The sequence below is a fragment of the Ornithorhynchus anatinus genome, chromosome 1 (assembly GCF_004115215.2).
Source record: "Ornithorhynchus anatinus isolate Pmale09 chromosome 1, mOrnAna1.pri.v4, whole genome shotgun sequence".
In the NCBI taxonomy this organism is placed as follows: Eukaryota; Metazoa; Chordata; class Mammalia; order Monotremata; family Ornithorhynchidae; genus Ornithorhynchus; species Ornithorhynchus anatinus.
This window is the reverse complement of record NC_041728.1, coordinates 144,815,801-144,838,929: the sequence shown is the minus strand read 5'-3', so window position 1 is coordinate 144,838,929 and position 23,129 is coordinate 144,815,801. Positions and strand designations below refer to the sequence as shown.

Below are 23,129 nucleotides of genomic sequence, written 5' to 3'. Positions count from 1 at the left end.
ATAGGGCTCACATTCTAAGGGGATGGGAGAACACTTATTTAATCTCCATTTACAGATGAGGAACCTGAATCACAGAGCAGTGAAGTGACTTGCCCAGGGTCATACTGCAGGCAAGAGACAGAGTCAGGATCATAACCCGGCTTCTCCAATTCCCGGCCCCTGCTCTTTCCACTAGACCTCGTTGCTACCAAAAAAGAACTCTAGACTACCAGTTTCAAGAATTTCCTTCAGCTGTCCCAGCCTCCACTCTTGGCTTTTCCCCTGGCTAATTTCCTAGCTATATCTTTGCTCCTGAAACTCCTGCTCCGACCTATCGGGTGTGCTTTTTCAGCTGCACTGAATTCCCTCCCTTCACAAATCCACCAACTCTCATCACTCACCATGTTTAATGTCCTCTAAAAGAACACACAATTTCCCAACTTTCTGATTAATCCCAACCCCTGTTCTTGTCATTCTACCAGCTGCCCAAAGAACTGAGTACATCACTGGAGCTCACCAATGACCTCCTCACCAAACTAAAAGATTCGATTCTACCCTAATCCTTCTCATCTTGTTGGCCGCCTTCAACACCGTGGATCACTTCCGTCTCTTTGAAAAATGATCTAACCTTGGTTTTATTGGCACAGTTCTCTTCTTAGAACCTAGAGAAGCAGCAAGGCTCAGTGGAAAGTGGAAAGAGCCCGGGCTTGGGAGTCAGAGGTCATGGGATCGAATCCCGGCTCTGCCACTTGTCAGCTATGGGACTGTGGGCAAGTCACTTAACTTCTCTGTGCCTCAGTTACCTCATCTGTAACATGGGGATTAACTGTGAGCCTCAAGTGGTATAACCTGATTACCCTGTATCTTCCCCAGCGCTTAGAACAGTGCTCTGCATATAGTAAGCGCTTAACAAATACCAACATTATTATTATTATTCTCATCTAACACCTGGCTGATCATTCCCACTCTTTCACTGGTTCTTCCTGTGTCTCCTATCTCCTACTTGTATGTTTTGAAGCTCTGTTCTAAGGGTCCCCTTGGCTCTTCATTTTACACTCTGCTCTTGGGGAATTTGCTGGCTCTGGAGATTTAAACTACCACTTCCGTTCAGACAACTCCCAAATTACCTTGTAGCCCTGCTCTGCAATCATTCTTTTCTTCCTGCCTCTAGGATAGTTCTACATGAATATCCCACTGGTATCTCAGGCTCAATATGTCAAAAACTGAACTCTCCCAAATCGTCTCTCCCAGATCCTTCCCTCCACATCCTCTCCTCCACCTAACTTTCCCAGCAGAGTCAACATCAACATCCTTCCTTTTTGTTTATATGGCATTTGTTAAATGCTTACTATGTGCCAGGCAATGAATTGAGCACTGGGGCAGACACAAACTGATCAGAATGGACACAGTCCAGATCCCACTTGGAGCTCACAGTCTTAATCTCCATTTTATAGATAAGGGAACTGAGATACACAGAACTTAAGTGATTTGCTCAAGATCACACAGCAGGCAAGAAGGAGAGCCAGGCTAAGAAGGTCCTTCTGACTCTCAGGCCCATGTTCTACCCACTAGGCCATGCTACTTCTCACTTTTCTCTCAAGTCCATAGCCTTAATCTTATCCTTGATTGCTCCTTCTCTTTTACCCCTTATTTCCATTCTGTGGCCAAATTCTGTCAATATCCAAATGGCCACTGGACTCATCACATCCTGGCTTGATGCCACAACAGCCTCCTCACTGACTTCACTGCCTCCAGTCTCTCCTCTCTCCAGTCCACACTTGACTAAAACATCCTGTACACATCTCCCCACTCCTCAAAAAATCCCAATGGTTGCCCATTCCTGCCCAAATCATGCAGAAACATGTGATCATTGTTTTTAAGGCACTCTCCGTTCTACTTATCCACTCTCTTCTGCCACTACACTTCCACTCAAAACGTTGTTCCTCTCAAGCTAGCGTGCTTACTGCACCTCATTCTCATCTCTCCGGCTGTCAAGCTCTTGCTCAAGTTGCTGCCTCGTTCCTGGCATCACCTCGTCTTTCAAATCCAGTAGGCCACAGCTCATCATATCTTCAAAGCCCGCTGAAATCACATCTCCTCCGGGAGGCCTTCCCTACTGAATTTCTAATCTCCCTGATTTACATTCTCCACTTTCCATGTCAGCACTTTCACAATACCTAAGCCTGTAAAAAGACTCCCAATCCCCCAAAGCACTTATAGACATATATTACATACTCTGGTACTTCCTCCTATCTTTAAGGCACATCTGCTTCAAGAGCTCTTCCCTAAGCTCTCCTTTCCTCTTCTCCCATTCCCTTCTTCATCACCCTGACTTGCTCTCTTTATTCATCCCTCCGCCAGGCCCACAGCCCTTATGTATATACCCGTAATTTTTTTTTATATTAATGTCTGCCTCCCCCTCTAGAATGTAAGCTCATGTGAGTAGGGAATGTGTCCATTTATTCTTATTCTATACTATCCCAAGCATTTAGTACAGTGCTTTGTAGACAGCACTAATTAAATACAATTGACTGACTGACATACTTTTCTTGTCTGTCTCCATTGCTAGACTATAAGCTTCTTACAGCCTAGGGATCACTTAGAATAAATCTACTGTTCTCTCCCAAATGCTAATGCAATTCTCTATTCACAGAAGGTGCTCAACAAATACTATTGGTGTATTTATCTATTCTCTTTATGCATTTTTTTTTACCTTTTTTCCTTTTGTTTTTATTAGCTGTATCACTACTCTTATTCCATTATGTGCATCCAGTGTGTGTCTGCTTTCTCCTCCATCAAGTTGTTGGGCAATTGCACACTATCGGAATAGTCACTTCAACAGTCCTTGTCATGAAAAAGGGGTCGCCATCAACCCTTCGCTCACGCCCTCCCTCCCCTTCCTTATCTGACAGACCACCACTCTCCCCACCTTCAAATCCCTACTAAAATAACTGCTGCCTCTTCTGCAATATCTGTGTTCTTGGGTCTGTACCCCTTAGTCATTTTGTTACTCACCCTATCCACTGCCCTACCCAACTGCTTCCCCCATCTGTAATTCATTCAATAGTATTTATTGAGCACTTACTATGTGCAGAGCACTGTACTAAGTGCTTGGAATGTACAATTCGGCAACAGATAGAGACAATCCCTGCCCAATGAAGGGCTCACAGTCTAATTGGGGGAGACAGCAGAGCAAAACAGACTAAAACAAAAACAAGACAACATTATCAAAATAAATAGAATCAAGGGGATGTACACCTCATTAACAAAATTAATAGGGTAATAAATAATATATACAAATGAGCACAGTGCTGAGGGGAGGGGAAGGGGGAGGGGAAGGAGCAGAGGGTGGAGGGGAGGGGAGGGGGAGCAGAGGGAAAGGGGTAATGTATTTTAATGTCTGACTTCCCAGGGATCGTGTCTACCAACTCTATTGTATTGTACTCTCTCCAGCCTTTAGGATTAGTAAAGTTCTCTGCCAATAGTAAGCTCTCAATAAATACCACTGACTGGTTGAAATTAGCAAAGCTCCTGGATCCAACAGCCCACCTGTTGAGATTTACAAGCAAACACGCTGCTTAAAAATATATATTTTTTACTAATACCTGAAATTTTGAGATGTCATAGTTGCCACTGACATCACCGTGTTCAATAAAAACCATTTATTGATTGACTGAGTCAAGGAAAGATGTCTCTGGGACAAAGTAGCGGGTCACATCAGTCACTGGCAAAATCCTTCTGGGTGGACCAGGTAGTAAAAAGCGAGAAGGGGTGCTGAGACTCTCTTCTCATAAACCTTACAAAACAAGTCACACTATCAGTAGATGACAATTCTGGGGCTCGCTTATTAAATTTCAGTGTCCTAAGAAGGCGATCACCTCTGACACCTTTGGGTACTCACCCCACCCCTCCACCCCAAGGCATTTACCTTGCTTCCCCCAAACCGGTAATTTATTTATCTATCTTCCCTGCTAGACTGTAAGCCCCTTGGGGGCCGGGATCATGCCTAAGTCTACTCAACTCTCCTATTTGCTTAGTACAGTGCATTGCACAGAGTAAGTGTTTATTAATCATGATTAATTGATTTATTGATCAATGGCATTACTGATCATGTTTGAGGTGCATAGTCCAATTCTTATTACCAATTATTTTTTTTATAGTATTTGGTAAGAGCTTACTATGTGACAGGCACTGTACTAAGCGCTGGGATAGTTACAAGCTAATCAAGTTGGACAAAATTCCATGTCCCACATGGGGCTCATAGCTTAATCCTCATTTTACACATGAGATAACTGAGGTATAGGGAGATTATTCGACTTACCCCAGGTCACACAGCAGACAAGTGCTGGACCGGGGATTAGAAGCCAGGTCCTGCTGATGCTCAAGCCCATGGTCTATCCACTAGGCCATGCTGTTTCACTAAAAATATATATAAATCAGTATAGAACAGTTGTGCATATGCAGGAGGCCCAGCCTACCAGGCCCACTTGCTATATTCCTAACCGCCTACTCATTCCTAACTCCTTGCACTCAAGGAGTGCACAGTAGGAACACATCTGGAAGGTAAAGAGAGTGCTCATGGCAGTCCCACTCAATTTCGAGAAATGTATATCAATATGGGATTTGTTACGTGCACATTATATGCGCTGGGGTAGATAGAAGCTAATCAGGTTGGACAAAGTCCCTGTCCCTCATGGGGCTCAGTCTTAATGCCCATATTACAGATGAGGTAACTGAGACCCAGAGAAGTGAAGTGACTTGCCCAAGGTCACACAGCAGAGAAGTGACCTTCTCAGTCCCCCACCTGACCTTTATCCACTAAGCCATGTTTCTCATACTGTAAGAAAATGGCTATCATTTGGAAATTCTAGGCAGGTCTTCATTTTTCAGGGATAAAAGTAGACAAGCCAAAGCCCTCAGTGTCATAGCTTCACATTTAGTTAATTAATTTAGCTCAAACTGAAAATTCACAATTGTTTAGTTTGTAGTAGCTGGAATGATCTGCCAATTTTCTCTCCCATCTATTATAGTTACCCTGTTCCAAATTTTTTGCTATAAAGACATTTTATTGTGACCACCTAAGTGAACAAACAAACACATATACTGCTAATAAGCTTTGTCTACAAAAGTGTAATTGCTTTTTTCATTTGAGTCAGAGAGCCGGGAGTAGGGACAAAAGATTAATAATGCCAGTATTTCTTACTTGGAAACTGTTGGAGTTGGAGCCTATTTTTTAATGATCCAGGGTTCATGAGGTGGCCTATGCAATTCTCCTAACTTCCAGGCACTTGAGGAACATGTATTGTTTATCAAATACTGACTATACTCACTTGCTTTCAAGACTATTTAGCTAAAATTAGAATGGGCTGCACCAGTTAATTTTTCCTAAATTTTGATTTTATCAGGATTTCTCAAAGAGTCCATTAAACAAAACCCATACTTAAGATGAGCTTATACAATGGATACTTGGGGAATAAACCAATCTATTTATTGAGCACTTACTGTGTGCAGAACGCCATACTAAGTGCTTGGGAGAGTACACTACGACAGAGTTAGCAGATACAATCCCTGCCCACAACGAGCTTCCAGCCTAGATGGAGATGCTATGAAATATTTAGAATAAAGGAAATATAGATACCAACTCAGTTTTACAAATTGTCCAGGTTTCACATTTGTATCCTTACTTTGACAATAAATGTCTTGACTATCAGTGACATAGACTTAAATAAAACAAGTCTCTGTTAGGACTGATAAGACTTGGGATTCTTCTGGATAAAATTCAAATCCAATCAATTTAAGCAGGGGTAACAACAGAGAACTGAGTTAAAGAAAATGCTTTAGAAGGAAAGATCAGATGGGAGGAAACGTGCAAGGATCCGCCCACACCACTCTTTTGGAGGATTCATTCACTTTCATGATTTCTATGTCTATGCAGATAATTCCCAAATCTACCTCTCCAGTCGTGACCTCTATCCTTCTCTTAAGCTTCAAATTTCTTCCGACATTTAGGACATCTCTATATGCATGACCCTCCCACAGCTCAAATTTGATTTGTTTAAAACAGAATTTCTAACCTTCCCTTCTAATCCTGTCCTCCCACCAATTATCCCATCTCTGTAGCTAAAACCACCATCGTCCCTGTCTCACAAGCCCATAACCTTGGCATTATCTTCAACTCATCTAGCTCATTCGACCCTCATATTCAATCTGCCACCAAATCCTATCAGTTCTATCCTCACATTTCTAGAATCTACCCTTTCCTCACCATCCAAATGCTTCTCCGCTGATCCAAGCACTTATCCTATCCCACCATGACCACTGAATCAGCCACCTAGTTGACTTCCACATTTCCTATCTCTCCCCACTGCAGTCCATACTGCACTCTGCTGCCCAGATTATTTTTTTCTTAAAAAGCATTCAATCCATATCTCCCCACTCCACCTACTCCTTCAGTGTTTGACCTTCCATCTCTGCATCAAATAGAAACTCCTTACAATCATCTTTAAGGCACTCAGTCAGCTCTCCCCCTCCTACCTTACTTCACTGAACTTTACTACAACTCAGCCCACACACTTTGCTCCTTTAATGTCAACCTATTCACTCTACCTGGATCTCATCTCTCTTGCCAACACCTATTTCCTTTACTGCGGCCTTCAGATCTGACAAATCATTCATTCATTCATTCAATAGTATTGATTGAGTGCTTACTATGTGCAGAGCACTGTACTAAGCACTTGGAATGTACAAATCGGTAACAGAGACAGTCCCTGCCCTTTGACGGGCCTCCAGTCTAATCAGGGGAGACAGACAAAAACAATAGCAATAAATAGAATCAAATCACCACTCTCCCCCTCTTCAAAGCCCTATCAAAATCGTATCTCCCCAGGAATAATTCTCTGATTAAACCCTCAATTCCCCGCAATTCACCCTCCCTTCTATTTTCCTATGCAGTTGCATCTATAGCCCTTAAAAACTGTGATATTCACCCCACCTCTAACCACAAAGAAGGTCCTCAAATTCATGCTCTAACAGGTGACTAACCTTTACCATTTTGCCAGTATTAGGATCAATAGGATCAATTTGAATTGAATGTAAAGAGAGCCTGAATATCATCACTAACAAACTTTTTCACTAAATTCATTCAATCGCATTTATTGAGTGCTTACCGTGTGAAAAGCACTGTACTAAGCATGACCAGGTTGAAAGAGCATGGGCCTGAGAGTCAGAAGACCTGGGTTCTAATCTCAGCTCTTCCCCTTGTCTGTGGGACCTTGGGCAGGTCACTTAACTTCTCTGTGTGTCAGTTACCTCATCTGGTAAGTGGGAGGTTCATTAAAGTGTCCATATTGTCACCATCACTGACAATATAGTTTTGGAAATGAGTCAGAAAAGTATTTCTTCCTCAATTTAATTTACTCTGCACATTACAAATTCAAATAGAGAGCGTGAGAGGCACTAAACAACCTACTAGTCCTATAATTAATTCCATTTTTACTGGTATTTCTTAAGCACTTATTATGTGCAAATCACTGTAAAAAGTACTGGGGAAGACACAAGCTAATCAGGTTGGACACAGTCCATGTCCCACATGGAGCTCACAGTCTTAACCCCCATTTAACAGATGAGGTAACTGACACCCAGAGAAGTTAACTAACTTGCCCAAGGTTCCACAGCAGACAAGGGGCCGATCTGAGATTAGAACCCATGTCCTCTGACTCTCAGGCCCATGCTCTTTCAACTAGGTCACGCTGCTTCCTTTAAACGGATTCTCAATCCTGAACTCTCACGACCTGAGGCTCACCAACATACATATGCACTTCAATCAGGACACCACACTTTCCCAAAATAAAAAAGGATTAAAGAAATATCTCATGGGCCATCTCAAAGCTTAAAACCATTAGTGACTCATCTTCCCTGGACAACCGAACCCTTCTTTAACAGTAATTTTAATTCAACTTCAAAGTATAAAAAGGCCTTCTTATTCTTTATATCTTTGCTGCTTCTGTGAATGTAACAGATATTTAATGGTTTGCCTGTTAAGCATTTTCATGCCTTTGCATTCAATATATCAAGTGAAAGTTGCGCTTTTTAAAGTGACCTATCTTCTATATATTTCAACTACTCCGTTAATATAAATTTGTGAGAATATTTGTGCCGATTTTGGATAAACAAATAGAAAAAAAAAGATCTGCTTCTCTGAGGAATAATTACACCAGGGTGGTCATGTTCAATAAATATGATTGGATGAATGAATAAATTAATGGTCCATATTTACAGAAAAATCTGTATTTGATAATAAAAGAAATAGTTCATTTCAAAAGTTTAATGGCAAGGTTCTTTGAAAAGAAGTTCAGCTGGCTCTACTCAAGCAACTTCGTTTGACTGTAAATAAGATCAGTTTCCCCCCCCTTACACTTTTGTGATTAAGTATAACTTCGTAAAATAGAATAAACAACCGGGACTCAGGAATACAATCCACTTGCAAGACTATTGCAGCTTTGAAATACAGAAACGTATTAGTTTTCTTTGTTTTTGAATGAGGCTACAGATCATGAAGTCCTATGGAAGCTTCCATGGATGGAAAAAGCCTTTTTTAGGGCAGAGCAGTTCCATATTGTGGAAAAGTAAAGGTGATCGCACTATTGTGTTTGCCATTTGCAGTCAGCGTCTTTTTATGGTATTTTTTAAGCCCTTACTATTCATTCATTCGATCACATTTATTGAACGCTTACTGTGTGCAGAGCACTCTACTATGTGCTTGGAAAGTATAAGTCAGCAATAAAGAGGGACAATCCTTGCCCACGCCGAGTTTACGCTGAGCACTTGGCATCCTGAATTTCCAGAATCTGCTGCAAAAAGACAGCAACTCCTCTTTTGAGCGCAGCGTGCCTCGCTGGTGGGTAAGCACTTAGGACAGTGCTCAGGACACAGTAAGCACTCAATAAATACGATCGATTGGTTGCTGGTGTTGTCTCCCAACTATCTGCTATCACACCACACTGATCGAGACCATTTTTTCTCTCTGTCTTTAATATGTATAGTCTGCCCTGGTTGCATTTTTTGTGTTTCAGCGCACCCTACAGTGGCTACCTACATATCTCACGATTGTCTAACCTCTCAGATATCCTGTCTCAGTGGCAAAGACACTGAAATACCCTTTGCCCCAATGTTGGTGAGCTGCCTGAGTTCTAGGACATCACCGGTGGTAATCCTGCTGCCGCATGATGCTGAATACGGGGGTCTAGTGACACGGTAAACACCTTAATTAATTAATGAATTAACTGTGGTATTTGTTAAGGGTTTATTTTGTGCCAAGCCCTGTTTTAAGCGCTGGGGTAGGTGTGAGGTAATCGTGTCGGACACAATCCCTGTCCCCCACTGGGCTCACAGTTTTAATCCCCAATATATGGATGAGGTGACTGAAAGTAAAGTGATTTGCCCAAGGTCCTGCCCAAGGTCCCACAGCAGACAAGTGGCAGAGATGGGATTAGAACCCAGGTCCTTCTGTCTCCCAGGCCCATGTTCTTTCTACTAGGCCAGGTTGCTTCTCCTGGCCTTGAAAAGTCAAATGTGCTCCCTGTGTTAGTAGATGCCACTTCATGGAAGGAGGGAGATCAACACCTTATAAAATCGGCCTGGAGCACGTGAAGACTTTAACTTTTCCCCCCGCTGCTTTTAGGGTAAGGTGGGCAACCCTAGATGGCCAGCTCTGCCCACTGGATCTGTGAAGAGGCTGGAACTGGAGCCAAGATGTCAGTTCCACAGTCCCCATCCTCGGCTAGTAGACTGTGACAGTGGGGATTTCCCTGCCCCACCGGGCTTCAGGGCTGGGCCTTCCCCTGCCCCTTTTGAGAACTTCCCCCATCTATAATTTGGACTGGTTGCCTGAATACACGTATCAGCTCTATTCTCTTTCCCTCCTGTTGCCGGCTTTCATGAAAAAAAATCATCATTTTTCCAAGATTGCTTATCCGAGGGAAAGTTTCAGTGTGGCTTAGTGGATAGGGAGTCAGAAGGATCTGGGTTCTAATCCCGGCTCCACCATCTGTCTATGTGACCTTGGGCAAATCATTTCACTTCTTTAGCCCTCAGTTGCTTCATCTTTAAAGTGGGGATAAAGCATGTGAGCCCCATGTGGGACAAGGACTGTGCCCAACCTGATTAACTTGTATCTACCCCAGTGCTTAGAACAGTGCTTGGGACAAAGTATTAATTTAACAAGTATCGTAATTATTATTATTCAATCTGAAGATGATGCTCCAGTGGTAAAGACTGCACCCATGAGTGGGAAGGTTCCTGAGAGAGAATCCCACACGCTTACCATCTGTACTCACAAAACTACAGCAGTACATTGTTCCACTCCCTTTCCATTTGGGCAAGCATAGCTCGAATACTAGTGGTTAAGAGGAGAAGCCTAATGGATAGAGCATGGGCTTGGGAGTAAGGAGGTCAGAGTTATAATCCCGTCTCTTCCACTTGCCTACTGTGTGACCTTGGGCAAGTCGTTTCACTTCTCTGTGCCTCAATTCCCTCATCTGTAAAATGGGGATTAAGACTGAGCCCTACGTGGGACAGGAATCGTGTCCAACCCAATTATCTCGTACCTATCCCAGTGCATCGAACAGTGCCTGGAACATAGTAAGCACTTTACAAATACCATAATTATTATTATTATTATCCTATGAGAAGCTGGCCTTATGCTGAATTTATTTTTGCAATAGTTTGTGATGGTGTGTTCTGAGCCACCCACCCTCTCTTGCCCAGGCCCCTCTGCCCAGACGCACATTCTGAGACAGCTTGATTTAGCGAGCCGGTTACAGTCTGTGGCTGCAGGACGGAATGTCTCTAAGACCTGGATAGCCAGAGGATATCTCTGTGCCCTAACATTGGATAAAAACATTATTGAGTATGATATTCAGGAGGTCAGGAGGGGAGTCTTTGCCATTTTTTAGGCTAAAGCAAGGAAAAAGCCCAAACCACAGAAAGGATAATAAAACAATGAACTACTCCTCTAGTAAGGATATCTATTATTAACCAACGCTACGATCTCTATTTGTAAATTTCAAGTCTCATGTAGGGAAGCAGCATGGTGTAGTGGATAGAGCATAGGCCTGGGAGTCAGAAGATCACGGGTTCTCATCCTGGCTCTGCCACATGTCTGCTATGTGACCTTGGGCAAGTCACTTCACTTCTCTGTGCCTCAGTTACCTCATCTGTAAAAAGGGGATTAAGAGTGTGAGTCCAGTGTGGGACAGGGATTGTGTCCAATCTGATTTTCTTGTAATTCATTCATTCATTCAATAGTATTTATTGAGCGCTTACTATGTGCAGAGCACTGTACTAAGTGCTTAGAATGCACAAATCAGCAACAGATAGAGACAATCCCTGCTCACTGATGGGCTTACACTCTAATCAGGGGAGACAGATGGACAAAAACAAGACAATTTAATCACGATAAATAGAATCAAGGGGATGTACACCTCATTAATAAAATAAATAGGCTATTAAAATCCATCCCAGAGCTTAGAACAGTGCTTGACACATAGTAAGCACTTAACAAGTACCACAATTATCTTCCAAACACTTCTAAATTCTAAGATGTGCTTTTGAATATCAAGCTAAAGTCAAAGAGGTTTTGCTCAGTTACATCCATGTAACCCTTCAATATGCATCGAGGCATAAGGTTTTCCCAGATAGGTTTTATCAATACTATTATAAATGGCATTTAATAATAATAATAATAATAACAATAATAATAATAATATTTGTTAAGCTCTTACTATGTTCCAAGCACTGTTCTAAGTGCTGGGGTAAATAAAGGGTAATCAGGTTGTCCCACGTGGCGCACATTAGAACCCACATCTTCTGACTCCCAAGCCTGTGCTCTTTCCACTAAGCCACACTGCTTCTCCATTTACAGAGTGCTTACTCTGTGAAAAGTACTATGCTAAGTACTACTGTATTATTTCCCCTATCGCCAATCTATGTAATGATTGTCTCCCTGTGTAGCTGTAAGCTCCTAGTGGGCAGGGATTAGGTCTACCAACTTGGTTGCATTTTCCCAAATGCCTAGTACGGTGCTCTGGACATAACGCTTAGTACAGTGCTTTGCACACAGAAAGCGCTCAATAAATATGATTGAATACCACTGAATAGTAAGTGCTCAATAAATCCCATTGATTGATGCAATAGAGTTAACAGACATGATCCTTACACCTGAGGAGCTTAGGCTCTACCTGTAAACTAAGTTTGTGGACCAAATGGTACTTCCCGCATTGCCTTGAACAGTCCCTGGTCTCTACTCGAGAAGCAACCTGGCTTAGTGGAAAGAGCCCAGGCTTGGGAATCGGAGGCCATGGGTTCAAATCCCGGATCCGCCACTTGTCAGCTGTGTGACTGTGGACAAGTCACTTAACTTCTCTGTGCCTCAGTTACCTCATTTGTAAAATAGGGATTGACTGTGAGCCTCACGTGGGACAATCTGATCACCCTGTATCTACCCCAGCACTTAGAATTGTGGTCTGCACATAGTAAACACTTAACAAATACCAACATTATTATTATTATTATTAGTGGAAAGAGCCCAGGCTTGGGAGTCAGAGGTCATGGGTTCTAACCCCGGCTCCGCCACTTATCAGCTGGGAGACTTTGGGCAAGTCACTTAACTTCTCTGTGCCTCAGTTACCTCATCTGTAAAATGGGGATTAAGACTGTGAACCCCACGTGGGACAACCAGATTACCTTGTATCTATCCCAGTGCTTACAACAGTGCTTGGCGCATAGTAAGCGCTTAACAAATACCATCATCATTATTATAGTTATACTGAATCAGTCAATCAGTGGTATTGATCTAGTGCTTATTTTGTGTAGAGCACTGTACTAAACACTTGAGAAAGTACAACTTTAGTGGCAAACATGATTCCTGACCACAGGAACTCACAGAATAGAAAGGGCAAAGGACATTAAAATACACTACAGATATGAGCAATGGCTGAGTATTAGGATATGTGCATAAGTGGGGTGGGGTTAATATCAAAGTACTTAAGGGGTGCTTAAGGGAGTTTACAGACCATTTGGCTTCCAGGAGGACACTCAAGACAAACTAGGGACTGACTGACAGAATGGACCAGAATGCATTTTAAAGGATGATGTAATATGGGAAAAATAATATGTGCCGAAATGTACTTTAACTCTGTACTTTAGACAAAGGTTCATCCTAAAAACTGGCCAATATGGTCCCTGGTATCAACTCTATAAAAGTAATCCCCTGATTTGAGCAACTCCAATTGTGAAAATATGCCGACATCCATTAAAATGGAGTCTTTGAATTGCCACGCGGGGACCCATGCAGCTTCTACCCTTCAGCACCTGTTATCCCTGATCAGGATGACTTCTACCTATATAACATAATTCCAAATGCCCAGTCACATACCTTGTGTTCTTCTTTCATCACCTGTTCGATGAGCTCAGATTTCACTGGAGGTTTAGAATACTGGCCTGAGAGAAGGCCATGTCCTAATTTAGTCCTGTAGAGAGGAGGAAGCAACAAACACAAACAAAAAGATGATCTTCTAGGTTGGTGGGGGGGTTTGGTTTTGTTTTGGGGTTTTCATATGGTATTCGTTAAGCACTTACTATGTGCCAGGCACCGTACTAAGCGCTTGGAGGAGATACAAATTGGATCAAGGTTAGACGTGGTCCATGTCCCACATGGGGCTCACAAACTTAATCCCCATTTTACAGATGAGGTAACTGCCCAAGATCACAGGCAGACACGTGGCAGAGGCGGAATTAGAACCCAGGTCCAACTGTCTGCCAGGTCTCTGCTCTATCTTGCTCATTTCCCCCAAAGAAACAAATCATAGGGATCCCAAGATCAATTCTGGTTAGTGAGATACTATAAAGACTTAATCTTAACGAATGACATTTTTGTCAATGACATGGTTCTAAGCAAACTGATTCCCAAGCTACTGAGGGTTTTTTCACATCCTTTTATCAAGACAGCACATACATCTGTGTGTTGAAATCTTGCGTTGGATCCAAAGGAGAGTAGTCAAATATTCTTGGTAGGTTTCCCACATACCTATTAAGAGAGACAGAAAAACACAAATGTCACGGCGTAAAGAAAAATAGCAGCAGCAGTAGTAGTATTTTTTCAGCACCCGCTTGGATGCAAATGTTTTCCGAAGTGCTTGGGAAGTACACAGACAAGTATCCCACTCCCTGCCCACAAGGAGTTTACACCATAATGGGGGAACCAAACATGAAAATATTTATTACTAGGGTAATCAAAGGAAGTAACTGAGGGTGTCAATGAAAAGCTAATATACAAATATTAGTGTATGTATATTATGTGTATATGTATGTATTTGTATTAGTGTATACAAATATGGGTGTAAAACATCCATAAGTGCTGGAAAGTACTGGTGGGGGTTTTTTTATGGCATTCGTTAAGCACTTACTATGTGCCAGGCGTTGTCGTGGCTCAGTGGAAAGAGCATGGGCTTTGGAGTCAGGGCTCATGAGTTCGAATCCCAGCTCTGCCACTTGTCGGCTGTGTGACTGTGGGCAAGTCACTTAACTTCTCTGTGCCTCAGTTCCCTCATCTGTAAAATGGGGATTAAGACTGTGAGCCCCACGTGGGACAACCTGATTCCCCTATGTCTACCCCAGCGCTTAGAACAGTGCTCGGCACATAGTAAGCGCTTAACAAATACCAACATTATTATTATTATTACTAAGCGCTAGGAGAAATACAAGCTAAGCAGGTTAGTCATAGTCCCTATCCCACTTTGGGCTCACAGACTTAATCCCCAGGAAGCAGCGTGGCTCAGTGGAAAGAGCTTGGGCTTGGGAGTCAGAGGTCATGGGTTCGAATCCCACTCTGCCACTTGGCAGCTGTGTGACTGAGGGCAAGACACTTCACTTCTCTGTGCTTCAGTTACCTCATCTGTAAAATGGGGATGAAGACTGTGAGCCTCATGTGGGGCAACCTGATTACCCTGTATCTACCCCAGCACTTAGAACAGTGATCTGCACATAGTAAGTGGAGAAGCAGCGTGGCTCAGTGGAAAGAGCATGGGCTTTGGAGTCAGGGCTCATGAGTTCGAATCCCAGCTCTGCCATTTGTCGGCTGAGTGACTGTGGGCAAGTCACTTAACTTCTCGGTGCCTCAGTTCCCTCATCTGTAAAATGGGGATTAAGACTGTGAGCCCCACGTGGGACAACCTGATTCCCCTATGTCTACCCCAGCGCTTAGAACAGTGCTCGGCACATAGTAAGCGCTTAACAAATACCAACATTATTATTATTATTAAGTGCTTAACAAACGCCAACATTATTTTACAGATGATTTAACTGAAGCTCAGAGTTGTTAAGTAACTTGCTCAAGGTCACACAGCAGACAAGTGGCAGAGCCGAGATTAGAACTCAGTTCCTTCTGACTCCTAGCCCCGTGGTCTATCCACTAGGCCATGCTGCTTTTCTAGCATTGTATCATTTGGGCTACTGGGAACTCACTGGAGAAGGCTTGTGTTAGGGTGGGGGATGTTAGCAGTGCAGTGGTCTATCAGATTTGAAGAAAAGCAATACAAAAATAAAGCTAGCAGTCACCCTTTCTAAGACTTCCAGATACCACCCGGGTTGAATCACAGTGGCATTTACGCAGCCTTTCCTTGTGGAGCTGCACAGAAATGTCAAATCTAATCCATGAACAGAATCAAAGTTTACCTGAAGCTGCCTTTCCCCTCAAACACTTAGACAATATTAAAATCTTTAGTGAAAATCGTTTTTCAGATAGGAGATTAATAGTTTCAGAATCGGAAGAGAAGCACGTTAGCCTATGAAAGGAGCATTCAGTATGTCACGTTCTTCTCCACCCAAGTTATTAGCAGTGCTCTCCACTAAAATCCTATCATCATATCTACTCAGTCGAACCTTTGGGACCTGTCCAATATGACTGTGCCTGTTCTTAAGTGATGTAGTCAACCCCAGATAATAATAATAATGTTGGCATTTGTTAAGCGCTTACTATGTGCAGAGCACTGACCTAAGCGCTGGGGTAGATACAGGGTGATCAGGTTGCCCCACGAGGGGCTCACAGTCTTAATCCCCATTTTATAGATGAGGTAACTGAGGCACAGAGAAGTTAAATGACTTGCCCACAGTCACACAGCTGACAAGTGGCAGATCAGGATTCGAACCCATAACCTATGACTCCCAAGCCCGTGCTCGTTCCACTGAGCCACGCAGATGATTCCACTGGTAGATTATCAGAGGTATCAATCAATCATATTTTACTGAGTGCTTAATGTGTGCAGAGCACTGTACTATGTGCTTGAGAGAGTACAATATAAGAGAGTTGCTTTACACATTCCCTGCCCACAAGGAATTTACAGTCTAGGTGGCATACTGATATATTCTGGGTCCATGAATCCAGGACCTGGCTCTACACGATGTAAGAGCTCAATAGTGCTCAACGATCGAAGACCTCCTCCACAATTTCCCAGGTGGCTCTCATAGGTATCTCCCCCGGAAACCTGATAGAATTTAAGTCGCCTCACCTCAGCCCTCCCTCCTCAAATCTGACAATATCTCTCCCCACCTTCAAAGCCTTAGTGAAGACACATCTCCAAGAGGTCTTTCTCCCTCTCCTCTTCTCCCACTCATTTCTGCATCACCGACTTGCTCGCCCCACAGCATTTATGTACATATCTGAAATCTATTTATTTATATTAATTGTCTGTCTGCAAGTCTGGACTGTAAGCTTGTTGTGGGCAGGGAATGTGTCTGTTTATTGTTATATCATACTCTTCCAAGCACACAGTACAGTGCTCTACCCATAGTAAGAACTCAATAAATACGATTCAATGAATTAACTTTTTGTACTACCCCTGCCACTGCTCCTCTCCATTTCTCAGGTTAAAGAGAGTTCGCTCAAAATAAATCAAATTTTTTTTCTGAAAAAGTAGTTTCTCGTGGTCAGCCTTCAGAACTAGTATCATAGACTTTCTCTTCCCTGGTCAATTTTAAGAGCCATTTGTTCGCCAAAGATGTTAGTTGTCTTCAAAACCTTGATTATTTGCTAGTTTGATCTTATAGTCATTAATTTTTACTCCAGCTGCAGTTTTTCTTAGCAAAGCGATGTAAGGGATTTGAGCCCCCTACTGACAAAGCTCAGGTTAAAGTAATCAATCAATTGATGATAGTTATTGAGCGCTTAATATGTGCAGAGCATTGTACTAAGTGCTTAGAAGAGCACAATACAACAGAATTAGCAGACACATTCCTAACCCATAATAATAATAATAATAATGATGTTGGTATTTGTTACATGCTTACTATGTGCAGAGCACTGTTCTAAGTGCTGGGGTAGATACCGGGTAATCAGGTTGTCCCATGTGAGGCTCACAGTCAATCCCCATTTTACAGATGAGGGAACTGAGGCACAGAGAAGTTAAGTGACTTGTCCACAGTCACACAGCTGACAAGTGGCAGAGCCGGGATTCGAACCCATGACCTCTGACTCCCAAGCCCGTGCTCTTTCCACTGAGCCACGCTGCCATAATGAATTTACAGTCTGGGTAAGAAAACTAGAATCAGAAAAATATAAGGTGAATAAAAAAAATCACTCATTGAGAGATCACAGAGCATATAGATTTGCAAAAAGGGCAATTTTATTATAGACACAGTTATTAAATTCTTCACTGAGTCTAAGTGCTAAAGATTTCAAAAAGGACCATTTTGAAATGCCACCAAAGCCCTGCCATGCACTCAATAAACAATATTTCCTTTTATTCCAAATAAAATAAAATAGAAATTATACATCATCTGCCCTGAGGACACTCCCAAACACACTTTCAGAGTCCTAAGATTTGAGCCATTAAGGGATAATAATAATCATATGGGTATTTGTTAAGCATTTACAATGTGCTAAGCACTGGGCTACAGAGAAGTTAGGTTGGGTTCCTTTATGGGGCTCACACTCTTATCCCCATTTTATCGATGAGATAACTGAGGCACAGAGAAGTTAAGTGACTTGTCCAAGGACTGTCATTCAATCGTATTTATTGAGTGCTTACTATGTGCAGAGCACTGTACTAAGCACTTGGAATGTACAATTCGGCAACAGATAGAGACAATCCCTGCCCAACAATGGGCTCACACCCAGCAGACATGTGGCAGACCTGGAATTAGAGCCCAAGTCCTTCTGACTCCCAGGTCCATGTTCTATCCACTAAGCCACGATTTCCCTGATCAACAAATGAAAATTGACAGGAAGGAATGAGTATGGATAAAGTAAGCTCCTCTAGACAATAAGCTCCTTGTGGGTACTGAACAAGTCTACCAACTTTATTATATCATACTCTCCCAAGAGCTTTGTATAGTTCTCAATAAATTTGATTGATAAAGAATAAATTTACTATTCATGTGATTCCAAGGTTATAAGTTACACAAAAAAATTAGGTCTTTATCACACTGAGGAAAGAAAGGATTCGTGAGGAATAACAGTTAGTATTCAAACTCATTTTTCTCTCATTTTTTGCCATATGGTACTCTAAGCCCACATACAAGTCATCCTATGTAGAAAAGGAGGCAGGGGTTGGTGATTTTATCATGCCATCATTCAGATAACTCCATCCAAAATAAGACCCTTGTACCTTCAACCATATAATGCAAATATCAATTCAAATTTAAAAATTTAGGCTGTATTTCCTTTTGAAATTAAATGCATCGTTTCAACAATATAATGCAAATATCAGTTCAAATTTAAAAATGTAGACTACTTCATTTTGAAATTAAATGCATCCTACTTAAAAGGAAAAAGGAAAGAGATTATCCATAAATGAATCAGGGATCCTTTTCACATGTCAGTGAACTTAATTCATGTATTTAGGGGTTGTGGGGTTCCTGTAGGGCTGCCTTTATGCACCCTTTAAAAATGGAAGTTAGCAACCTTCTCTATTTGCAGCCTACTGCTCAGGTGGTAAAACGTATGACACTGACAGGAGCGACAGAAAGATTCCTCCCTCCAGATAAAAAATGCTACTGCCCTGGCTGATACAGAACCAAGTCACAGACACTTTCAAAGGCTTAAATTGCCCCTGGATTTAGCTTGGCCCTTGACTCAGACTGAGTTGGATTACAAAAATGGGGAGACAATTGTTCATATCAATGTCTGTCTCCCCCTCTAGACTTTTATGGGCAGGGAATGTCTGCTAATCCTGTTGTATTGTACTGTTCCGAGCACTTAGTACACTGCTCTGCACATAGTAATCACTTAATAAATACCGCTGGTTGACTGATTGATTGAGACATTCTTTGCTGGGGCTCAGGAACAGTGGTCCTTTTTTTATGGTATTTGTTAAGTGCTTACCACGCATTCCAAGTGCCAAGGTAGATATAAAGTAATTAGGTTGGACACAGTCCATCCCACATGGGGTTCGCAGTATTAATCCCCATTTTACAGATGAAGTAACTGAGGCCCAGAGAAGCTAAGTGACTTTCCCAAGTTAGATCAGTGGCAGAGCAAGGACTAGAACCCAGGTCCTTCTATGGCCGGTGGATCTCCCCTCACAAAGGGGGAGCTCCACGGGCTAATGAACACTGCCCCTTGGCATTTCCAGCTGTAGTGACAGAGTCACTGTTTTCGTCCAAATGATCTAAGAGCTTCTGTAAAGGCTTAAAAAACAGCTGAGTTTCCACACGGCTGAAAAGATGCCAAATCACTGAAATCACTGTAATCATGTTAGAAAGTCTCTTAAATTCTCTGGAGCACATCTGCCCCTCCCAAGCCCATCCTGCTGCTTCTGCTACCTAAAATCCCCACTCCTTTCTCACCCTCATGCTCAAAATGAAAAGTGGTAGCGTTGGGGTAGCACGTGGGGTGCTTGTGTTGCCCCACATCCCCAGAGGTGAAATCCAGGCCAAATATTGGAATGGGTCTGGGCCACCCAGGCCTGAAATTCTGCTTGGGAAGAGCATTTTGAACCTGAGAGAGATTCACTGGGGTCAAACCTAGAGAGTACTGGGTACATACAGCTAAAGAGCCTCTGGGAGACTGCATCAATCAATTAATCGTATTTATTGACCGCTTACTCTGTGCAGAGCCCTGAACAAAGCACTAGGGAGAGTACAATATAATAAATAGGGTGTAGACACACTCCCCGCCCTCAAGGAGTTTACACTCTAGAGGTAGAGACAGACTTTCAAATAAGTAATTAAATTACAGATATGTACTTAAGTGCTATGGGGTTGAGGGAGAGGTGAATAAAGGGTGCAAATCTAAGTGCAAGGGTGATGCAGAAGGGAGTGGGAGAAGGGAAATGGTGGCCAAAGAGCAATTTTGCCTGAACACTTCGCTCTTCTAATGCTAACCTTCTTACTGTATCTCGCCACTCACCTGTCACCCACGTCCTGCCTCTGGCCTGGAAAGTCCTCCCTCCTCATATCCCACAGACGATTACTCTCCCCCACTTCAAAGCTTGACTGAAGGCACACCTCCTCCAAGTGGTCTGCCTTGACTAAGCCCTACCTTTCCTCATCTCCCACTTAATTTTGCATCTGCCTGACTTGCTCCCGTTATTCATCCCCCATTCCAGCCCTACAGTACTTATTCATTCATTCATTCAATAGTATTTATTGAGCGCTTACTATGTGCAGAGCACTGTACTAAGCACTTGGAATGTACAATTAGGCAACAGAGACAATCCCTGTGTACCTCTCTGTAATTTATTTATATTAATATCTGTCTCCCTTCCTAGACTGTAAGCTCAATGAGGGTAGGGAATGTGTCCATTTACTGTTATACTATACTGTTCCAAGCATTTAGTACAGTGCTCTGCACATAGTAAGCGTTCAATAAATACAACTGAATGAATAAAAGATTGAATTTTTCTCCTTCACCTGGCTGATACGGAGAAACTTACGCTCTTTGGAATTCCGGGATGCTGAAGATGGCTTGCATAACAGAGCTGAGGTAGGAGCTATTTCCAAGGTTCTTCATCCCAGTGAATCCCGAGCCATACATGGGTTTCAGCTTCATTCCAGATTCCTGAATCACTTCCCACTCACTGGTCCTTGGTTTAACTTCATTGTCTGTAATCCTGTTCTCCGTCTGGATGTGGAACCATTAGGGAGATCATTCGAGAGTTACTACTTAAGAGTACTACTGATTGCTCAGAGAGGTTGGAATATAAACCAAATGGTAAACCCTTACCGTGTGCATCTGGAGCATGTCGATTCCAAAGTGTGCTAAGTGCTTTGCCAAATGGGGGTCCAGAACTGTTTCCTCTTCTTGAAAAGAATAAACATCTGCAATAATCATAATGAAGGTATTTGTTAGGTGCTTACTATATGTGAGGCACTGTTCTAAGCGCTGGGGGGGATACAAGATGAACAAGTTGTCCCTCAAGGGGCTCACAGTCTTAATCCCCATTTTACAGCTGAGGGAACTGAGGCACAGAGAAGTGAAGTGACTTGCCCAAAGTCACACAGCTGACAAGTGGTAGACCGGGATTAGAACCCATGACCTCTGACTCCCAAGCCCGGGCTCTTTCCACTGAGCTGTGAAGCTCTGTCTAGCATGAGGAATCACTAGATTTTTTGGGGGGGGGGGGATTCTAATGATAATAATAATAATAATGGTCTTTGTTAAGCACTTACTATGTGCTTAGCACTATATTAAGTGCAGGGGTGGATACAAGCAAATTGGGTTGGACACCGTCCCCTGTCCCACGTGGGGCTCACAGTCTTAAATCGATTTTACAGATGAGGGAACTGAGGCCCAGAGAAGTGAAGTGACTTGCCCCAGGTCACAGCAGACAAGTGGCGGAGCCAGGATTAGAACCCATGACCTTCTGACTCACACAAGATATTTTGGTCATATTTTGTAGGTATTCGATCTGGTTCCCTGATTAACCCCTCATTTCCCCACTCCAATTGCCTTCCAGGTTCTCCATCACCTATACACTTGGGTGGGTAACCCTTAAACACTTGATATTCACTCCAGCCCCAATCCCATAGCACTTACGGATATGTCCTTATATTCTGCCATTTCCTCTAACCGTAATTTATTTTAACATCCGCCTACCCAGTCAGACTCTACACTCCTTGAGAGCAAAAAACATGTCAGCCAATTTTACTGTATCACACTCTCCCAAGTTCATACTACAATACTCTGAGCATAGTAAGTGCTCAGTGAATACCATCGATTAACTGATCAATTCATTCATTCACTAGTCATATTTATTGAGCATTTACCTTGTGCACAGCACTGTATTAAGCACCTGAGAAAGTACAATGCAGTGATAAAGAGAGACAATACCAGCCCACAACGAGCTCACAGTCTGGGAGCGGTGGGAAGACAGACATCAATACAAGTAAATAAACATCATTCATTCATTCAATCATATTTATTGAGCACTTACTGTGTGCAGAGCACTGTACTAAGTGCTTGGAATGTACAATTCGGCAACAGATAGAGACAATCCCTGCCCAACAACGGGCTCACAGTCTAAAAGGGGGAGACAGAGCAAAACAAGTAGTCAGGCATCAATACAATCAAAATACATAAATAGAATCATAGATATATAACACATCATTAATAAAATAGAGTAATAAATAATATATACAAATACACACAAGTGCTATGGGGAGGGGAAGGGGGTAGAGCAGAGGAAGGAAGTAGGGAGAATGGGAAAGGGAGGAGGAGCAGAGGGAAAGGGAAATATATATATTTATCAATATAAATGAATAAAATTACAGATATATACATAGGTGCTGTGGGGTTGGGGGCGGAAAACAAAGGAAGCAAGTCAGGGTGACATAGAAGGGAGTGGGAGATGAGGAAAAATGGGCTTAGTCTGGAAAGGCCTCTTGAAGGAGATATTCCTTCATTAAGGCTTTAAAGGAGGGGAGAGTAATTGTCTGGCAGATTGTAGGATCAATTGTTTGGAAAAAGCAAAAAACCCTCATGTAGTCAGTCCACCTACTTATCAATAAGTACTTCAATTTAGACTTCTTGTGTTTTTCCAGTAGGTAAGGGCAAATTGGGCTAAATTCTGCCCTCAAACTCCTACCCAGGAAATAATAATAGCAATGATAATAGTAATCATAATAGCATTTGTTAAACAGTGTGGTTTAGTGGAAAA

The 23,129-nt window shown here is 42.5% G+C and overlaps 1 protein-coding gene across 1 annotated transcript in view; it reads right to left on the bottom strand.

Moving 5' to 3' along the window:
- Positions 1-23,129, bottom strand: part of USP13 (ubiquitin specific peptidase 13) — a 130,617-nt gene that overhangs the window by 30,764 nt on the left and 76,724 nt on the right. Inside the window, exons 7-10 of the mRNA XM_029075988.1 lie at positions 21,197-21,291; positions 20,907-21,094; positions 13,991-14,062; positions 13,412-13,505 (exon numbers count right to left, since the gene is read on the bottom strand). Of these exons, the coding sequence (XP_028931821.1) occupies positions 13,412-13,505; positions 13,991-14,062; positions 20,907-21,094; positions 21,197-21,291 (449 nt within the window). The remainder of the gene's footprint in view (positions 1-13,411; positions 13,506-13,990; positions 14,063-20,906; positions 21,095-21,196; positions 21,292-23,129) is intronic.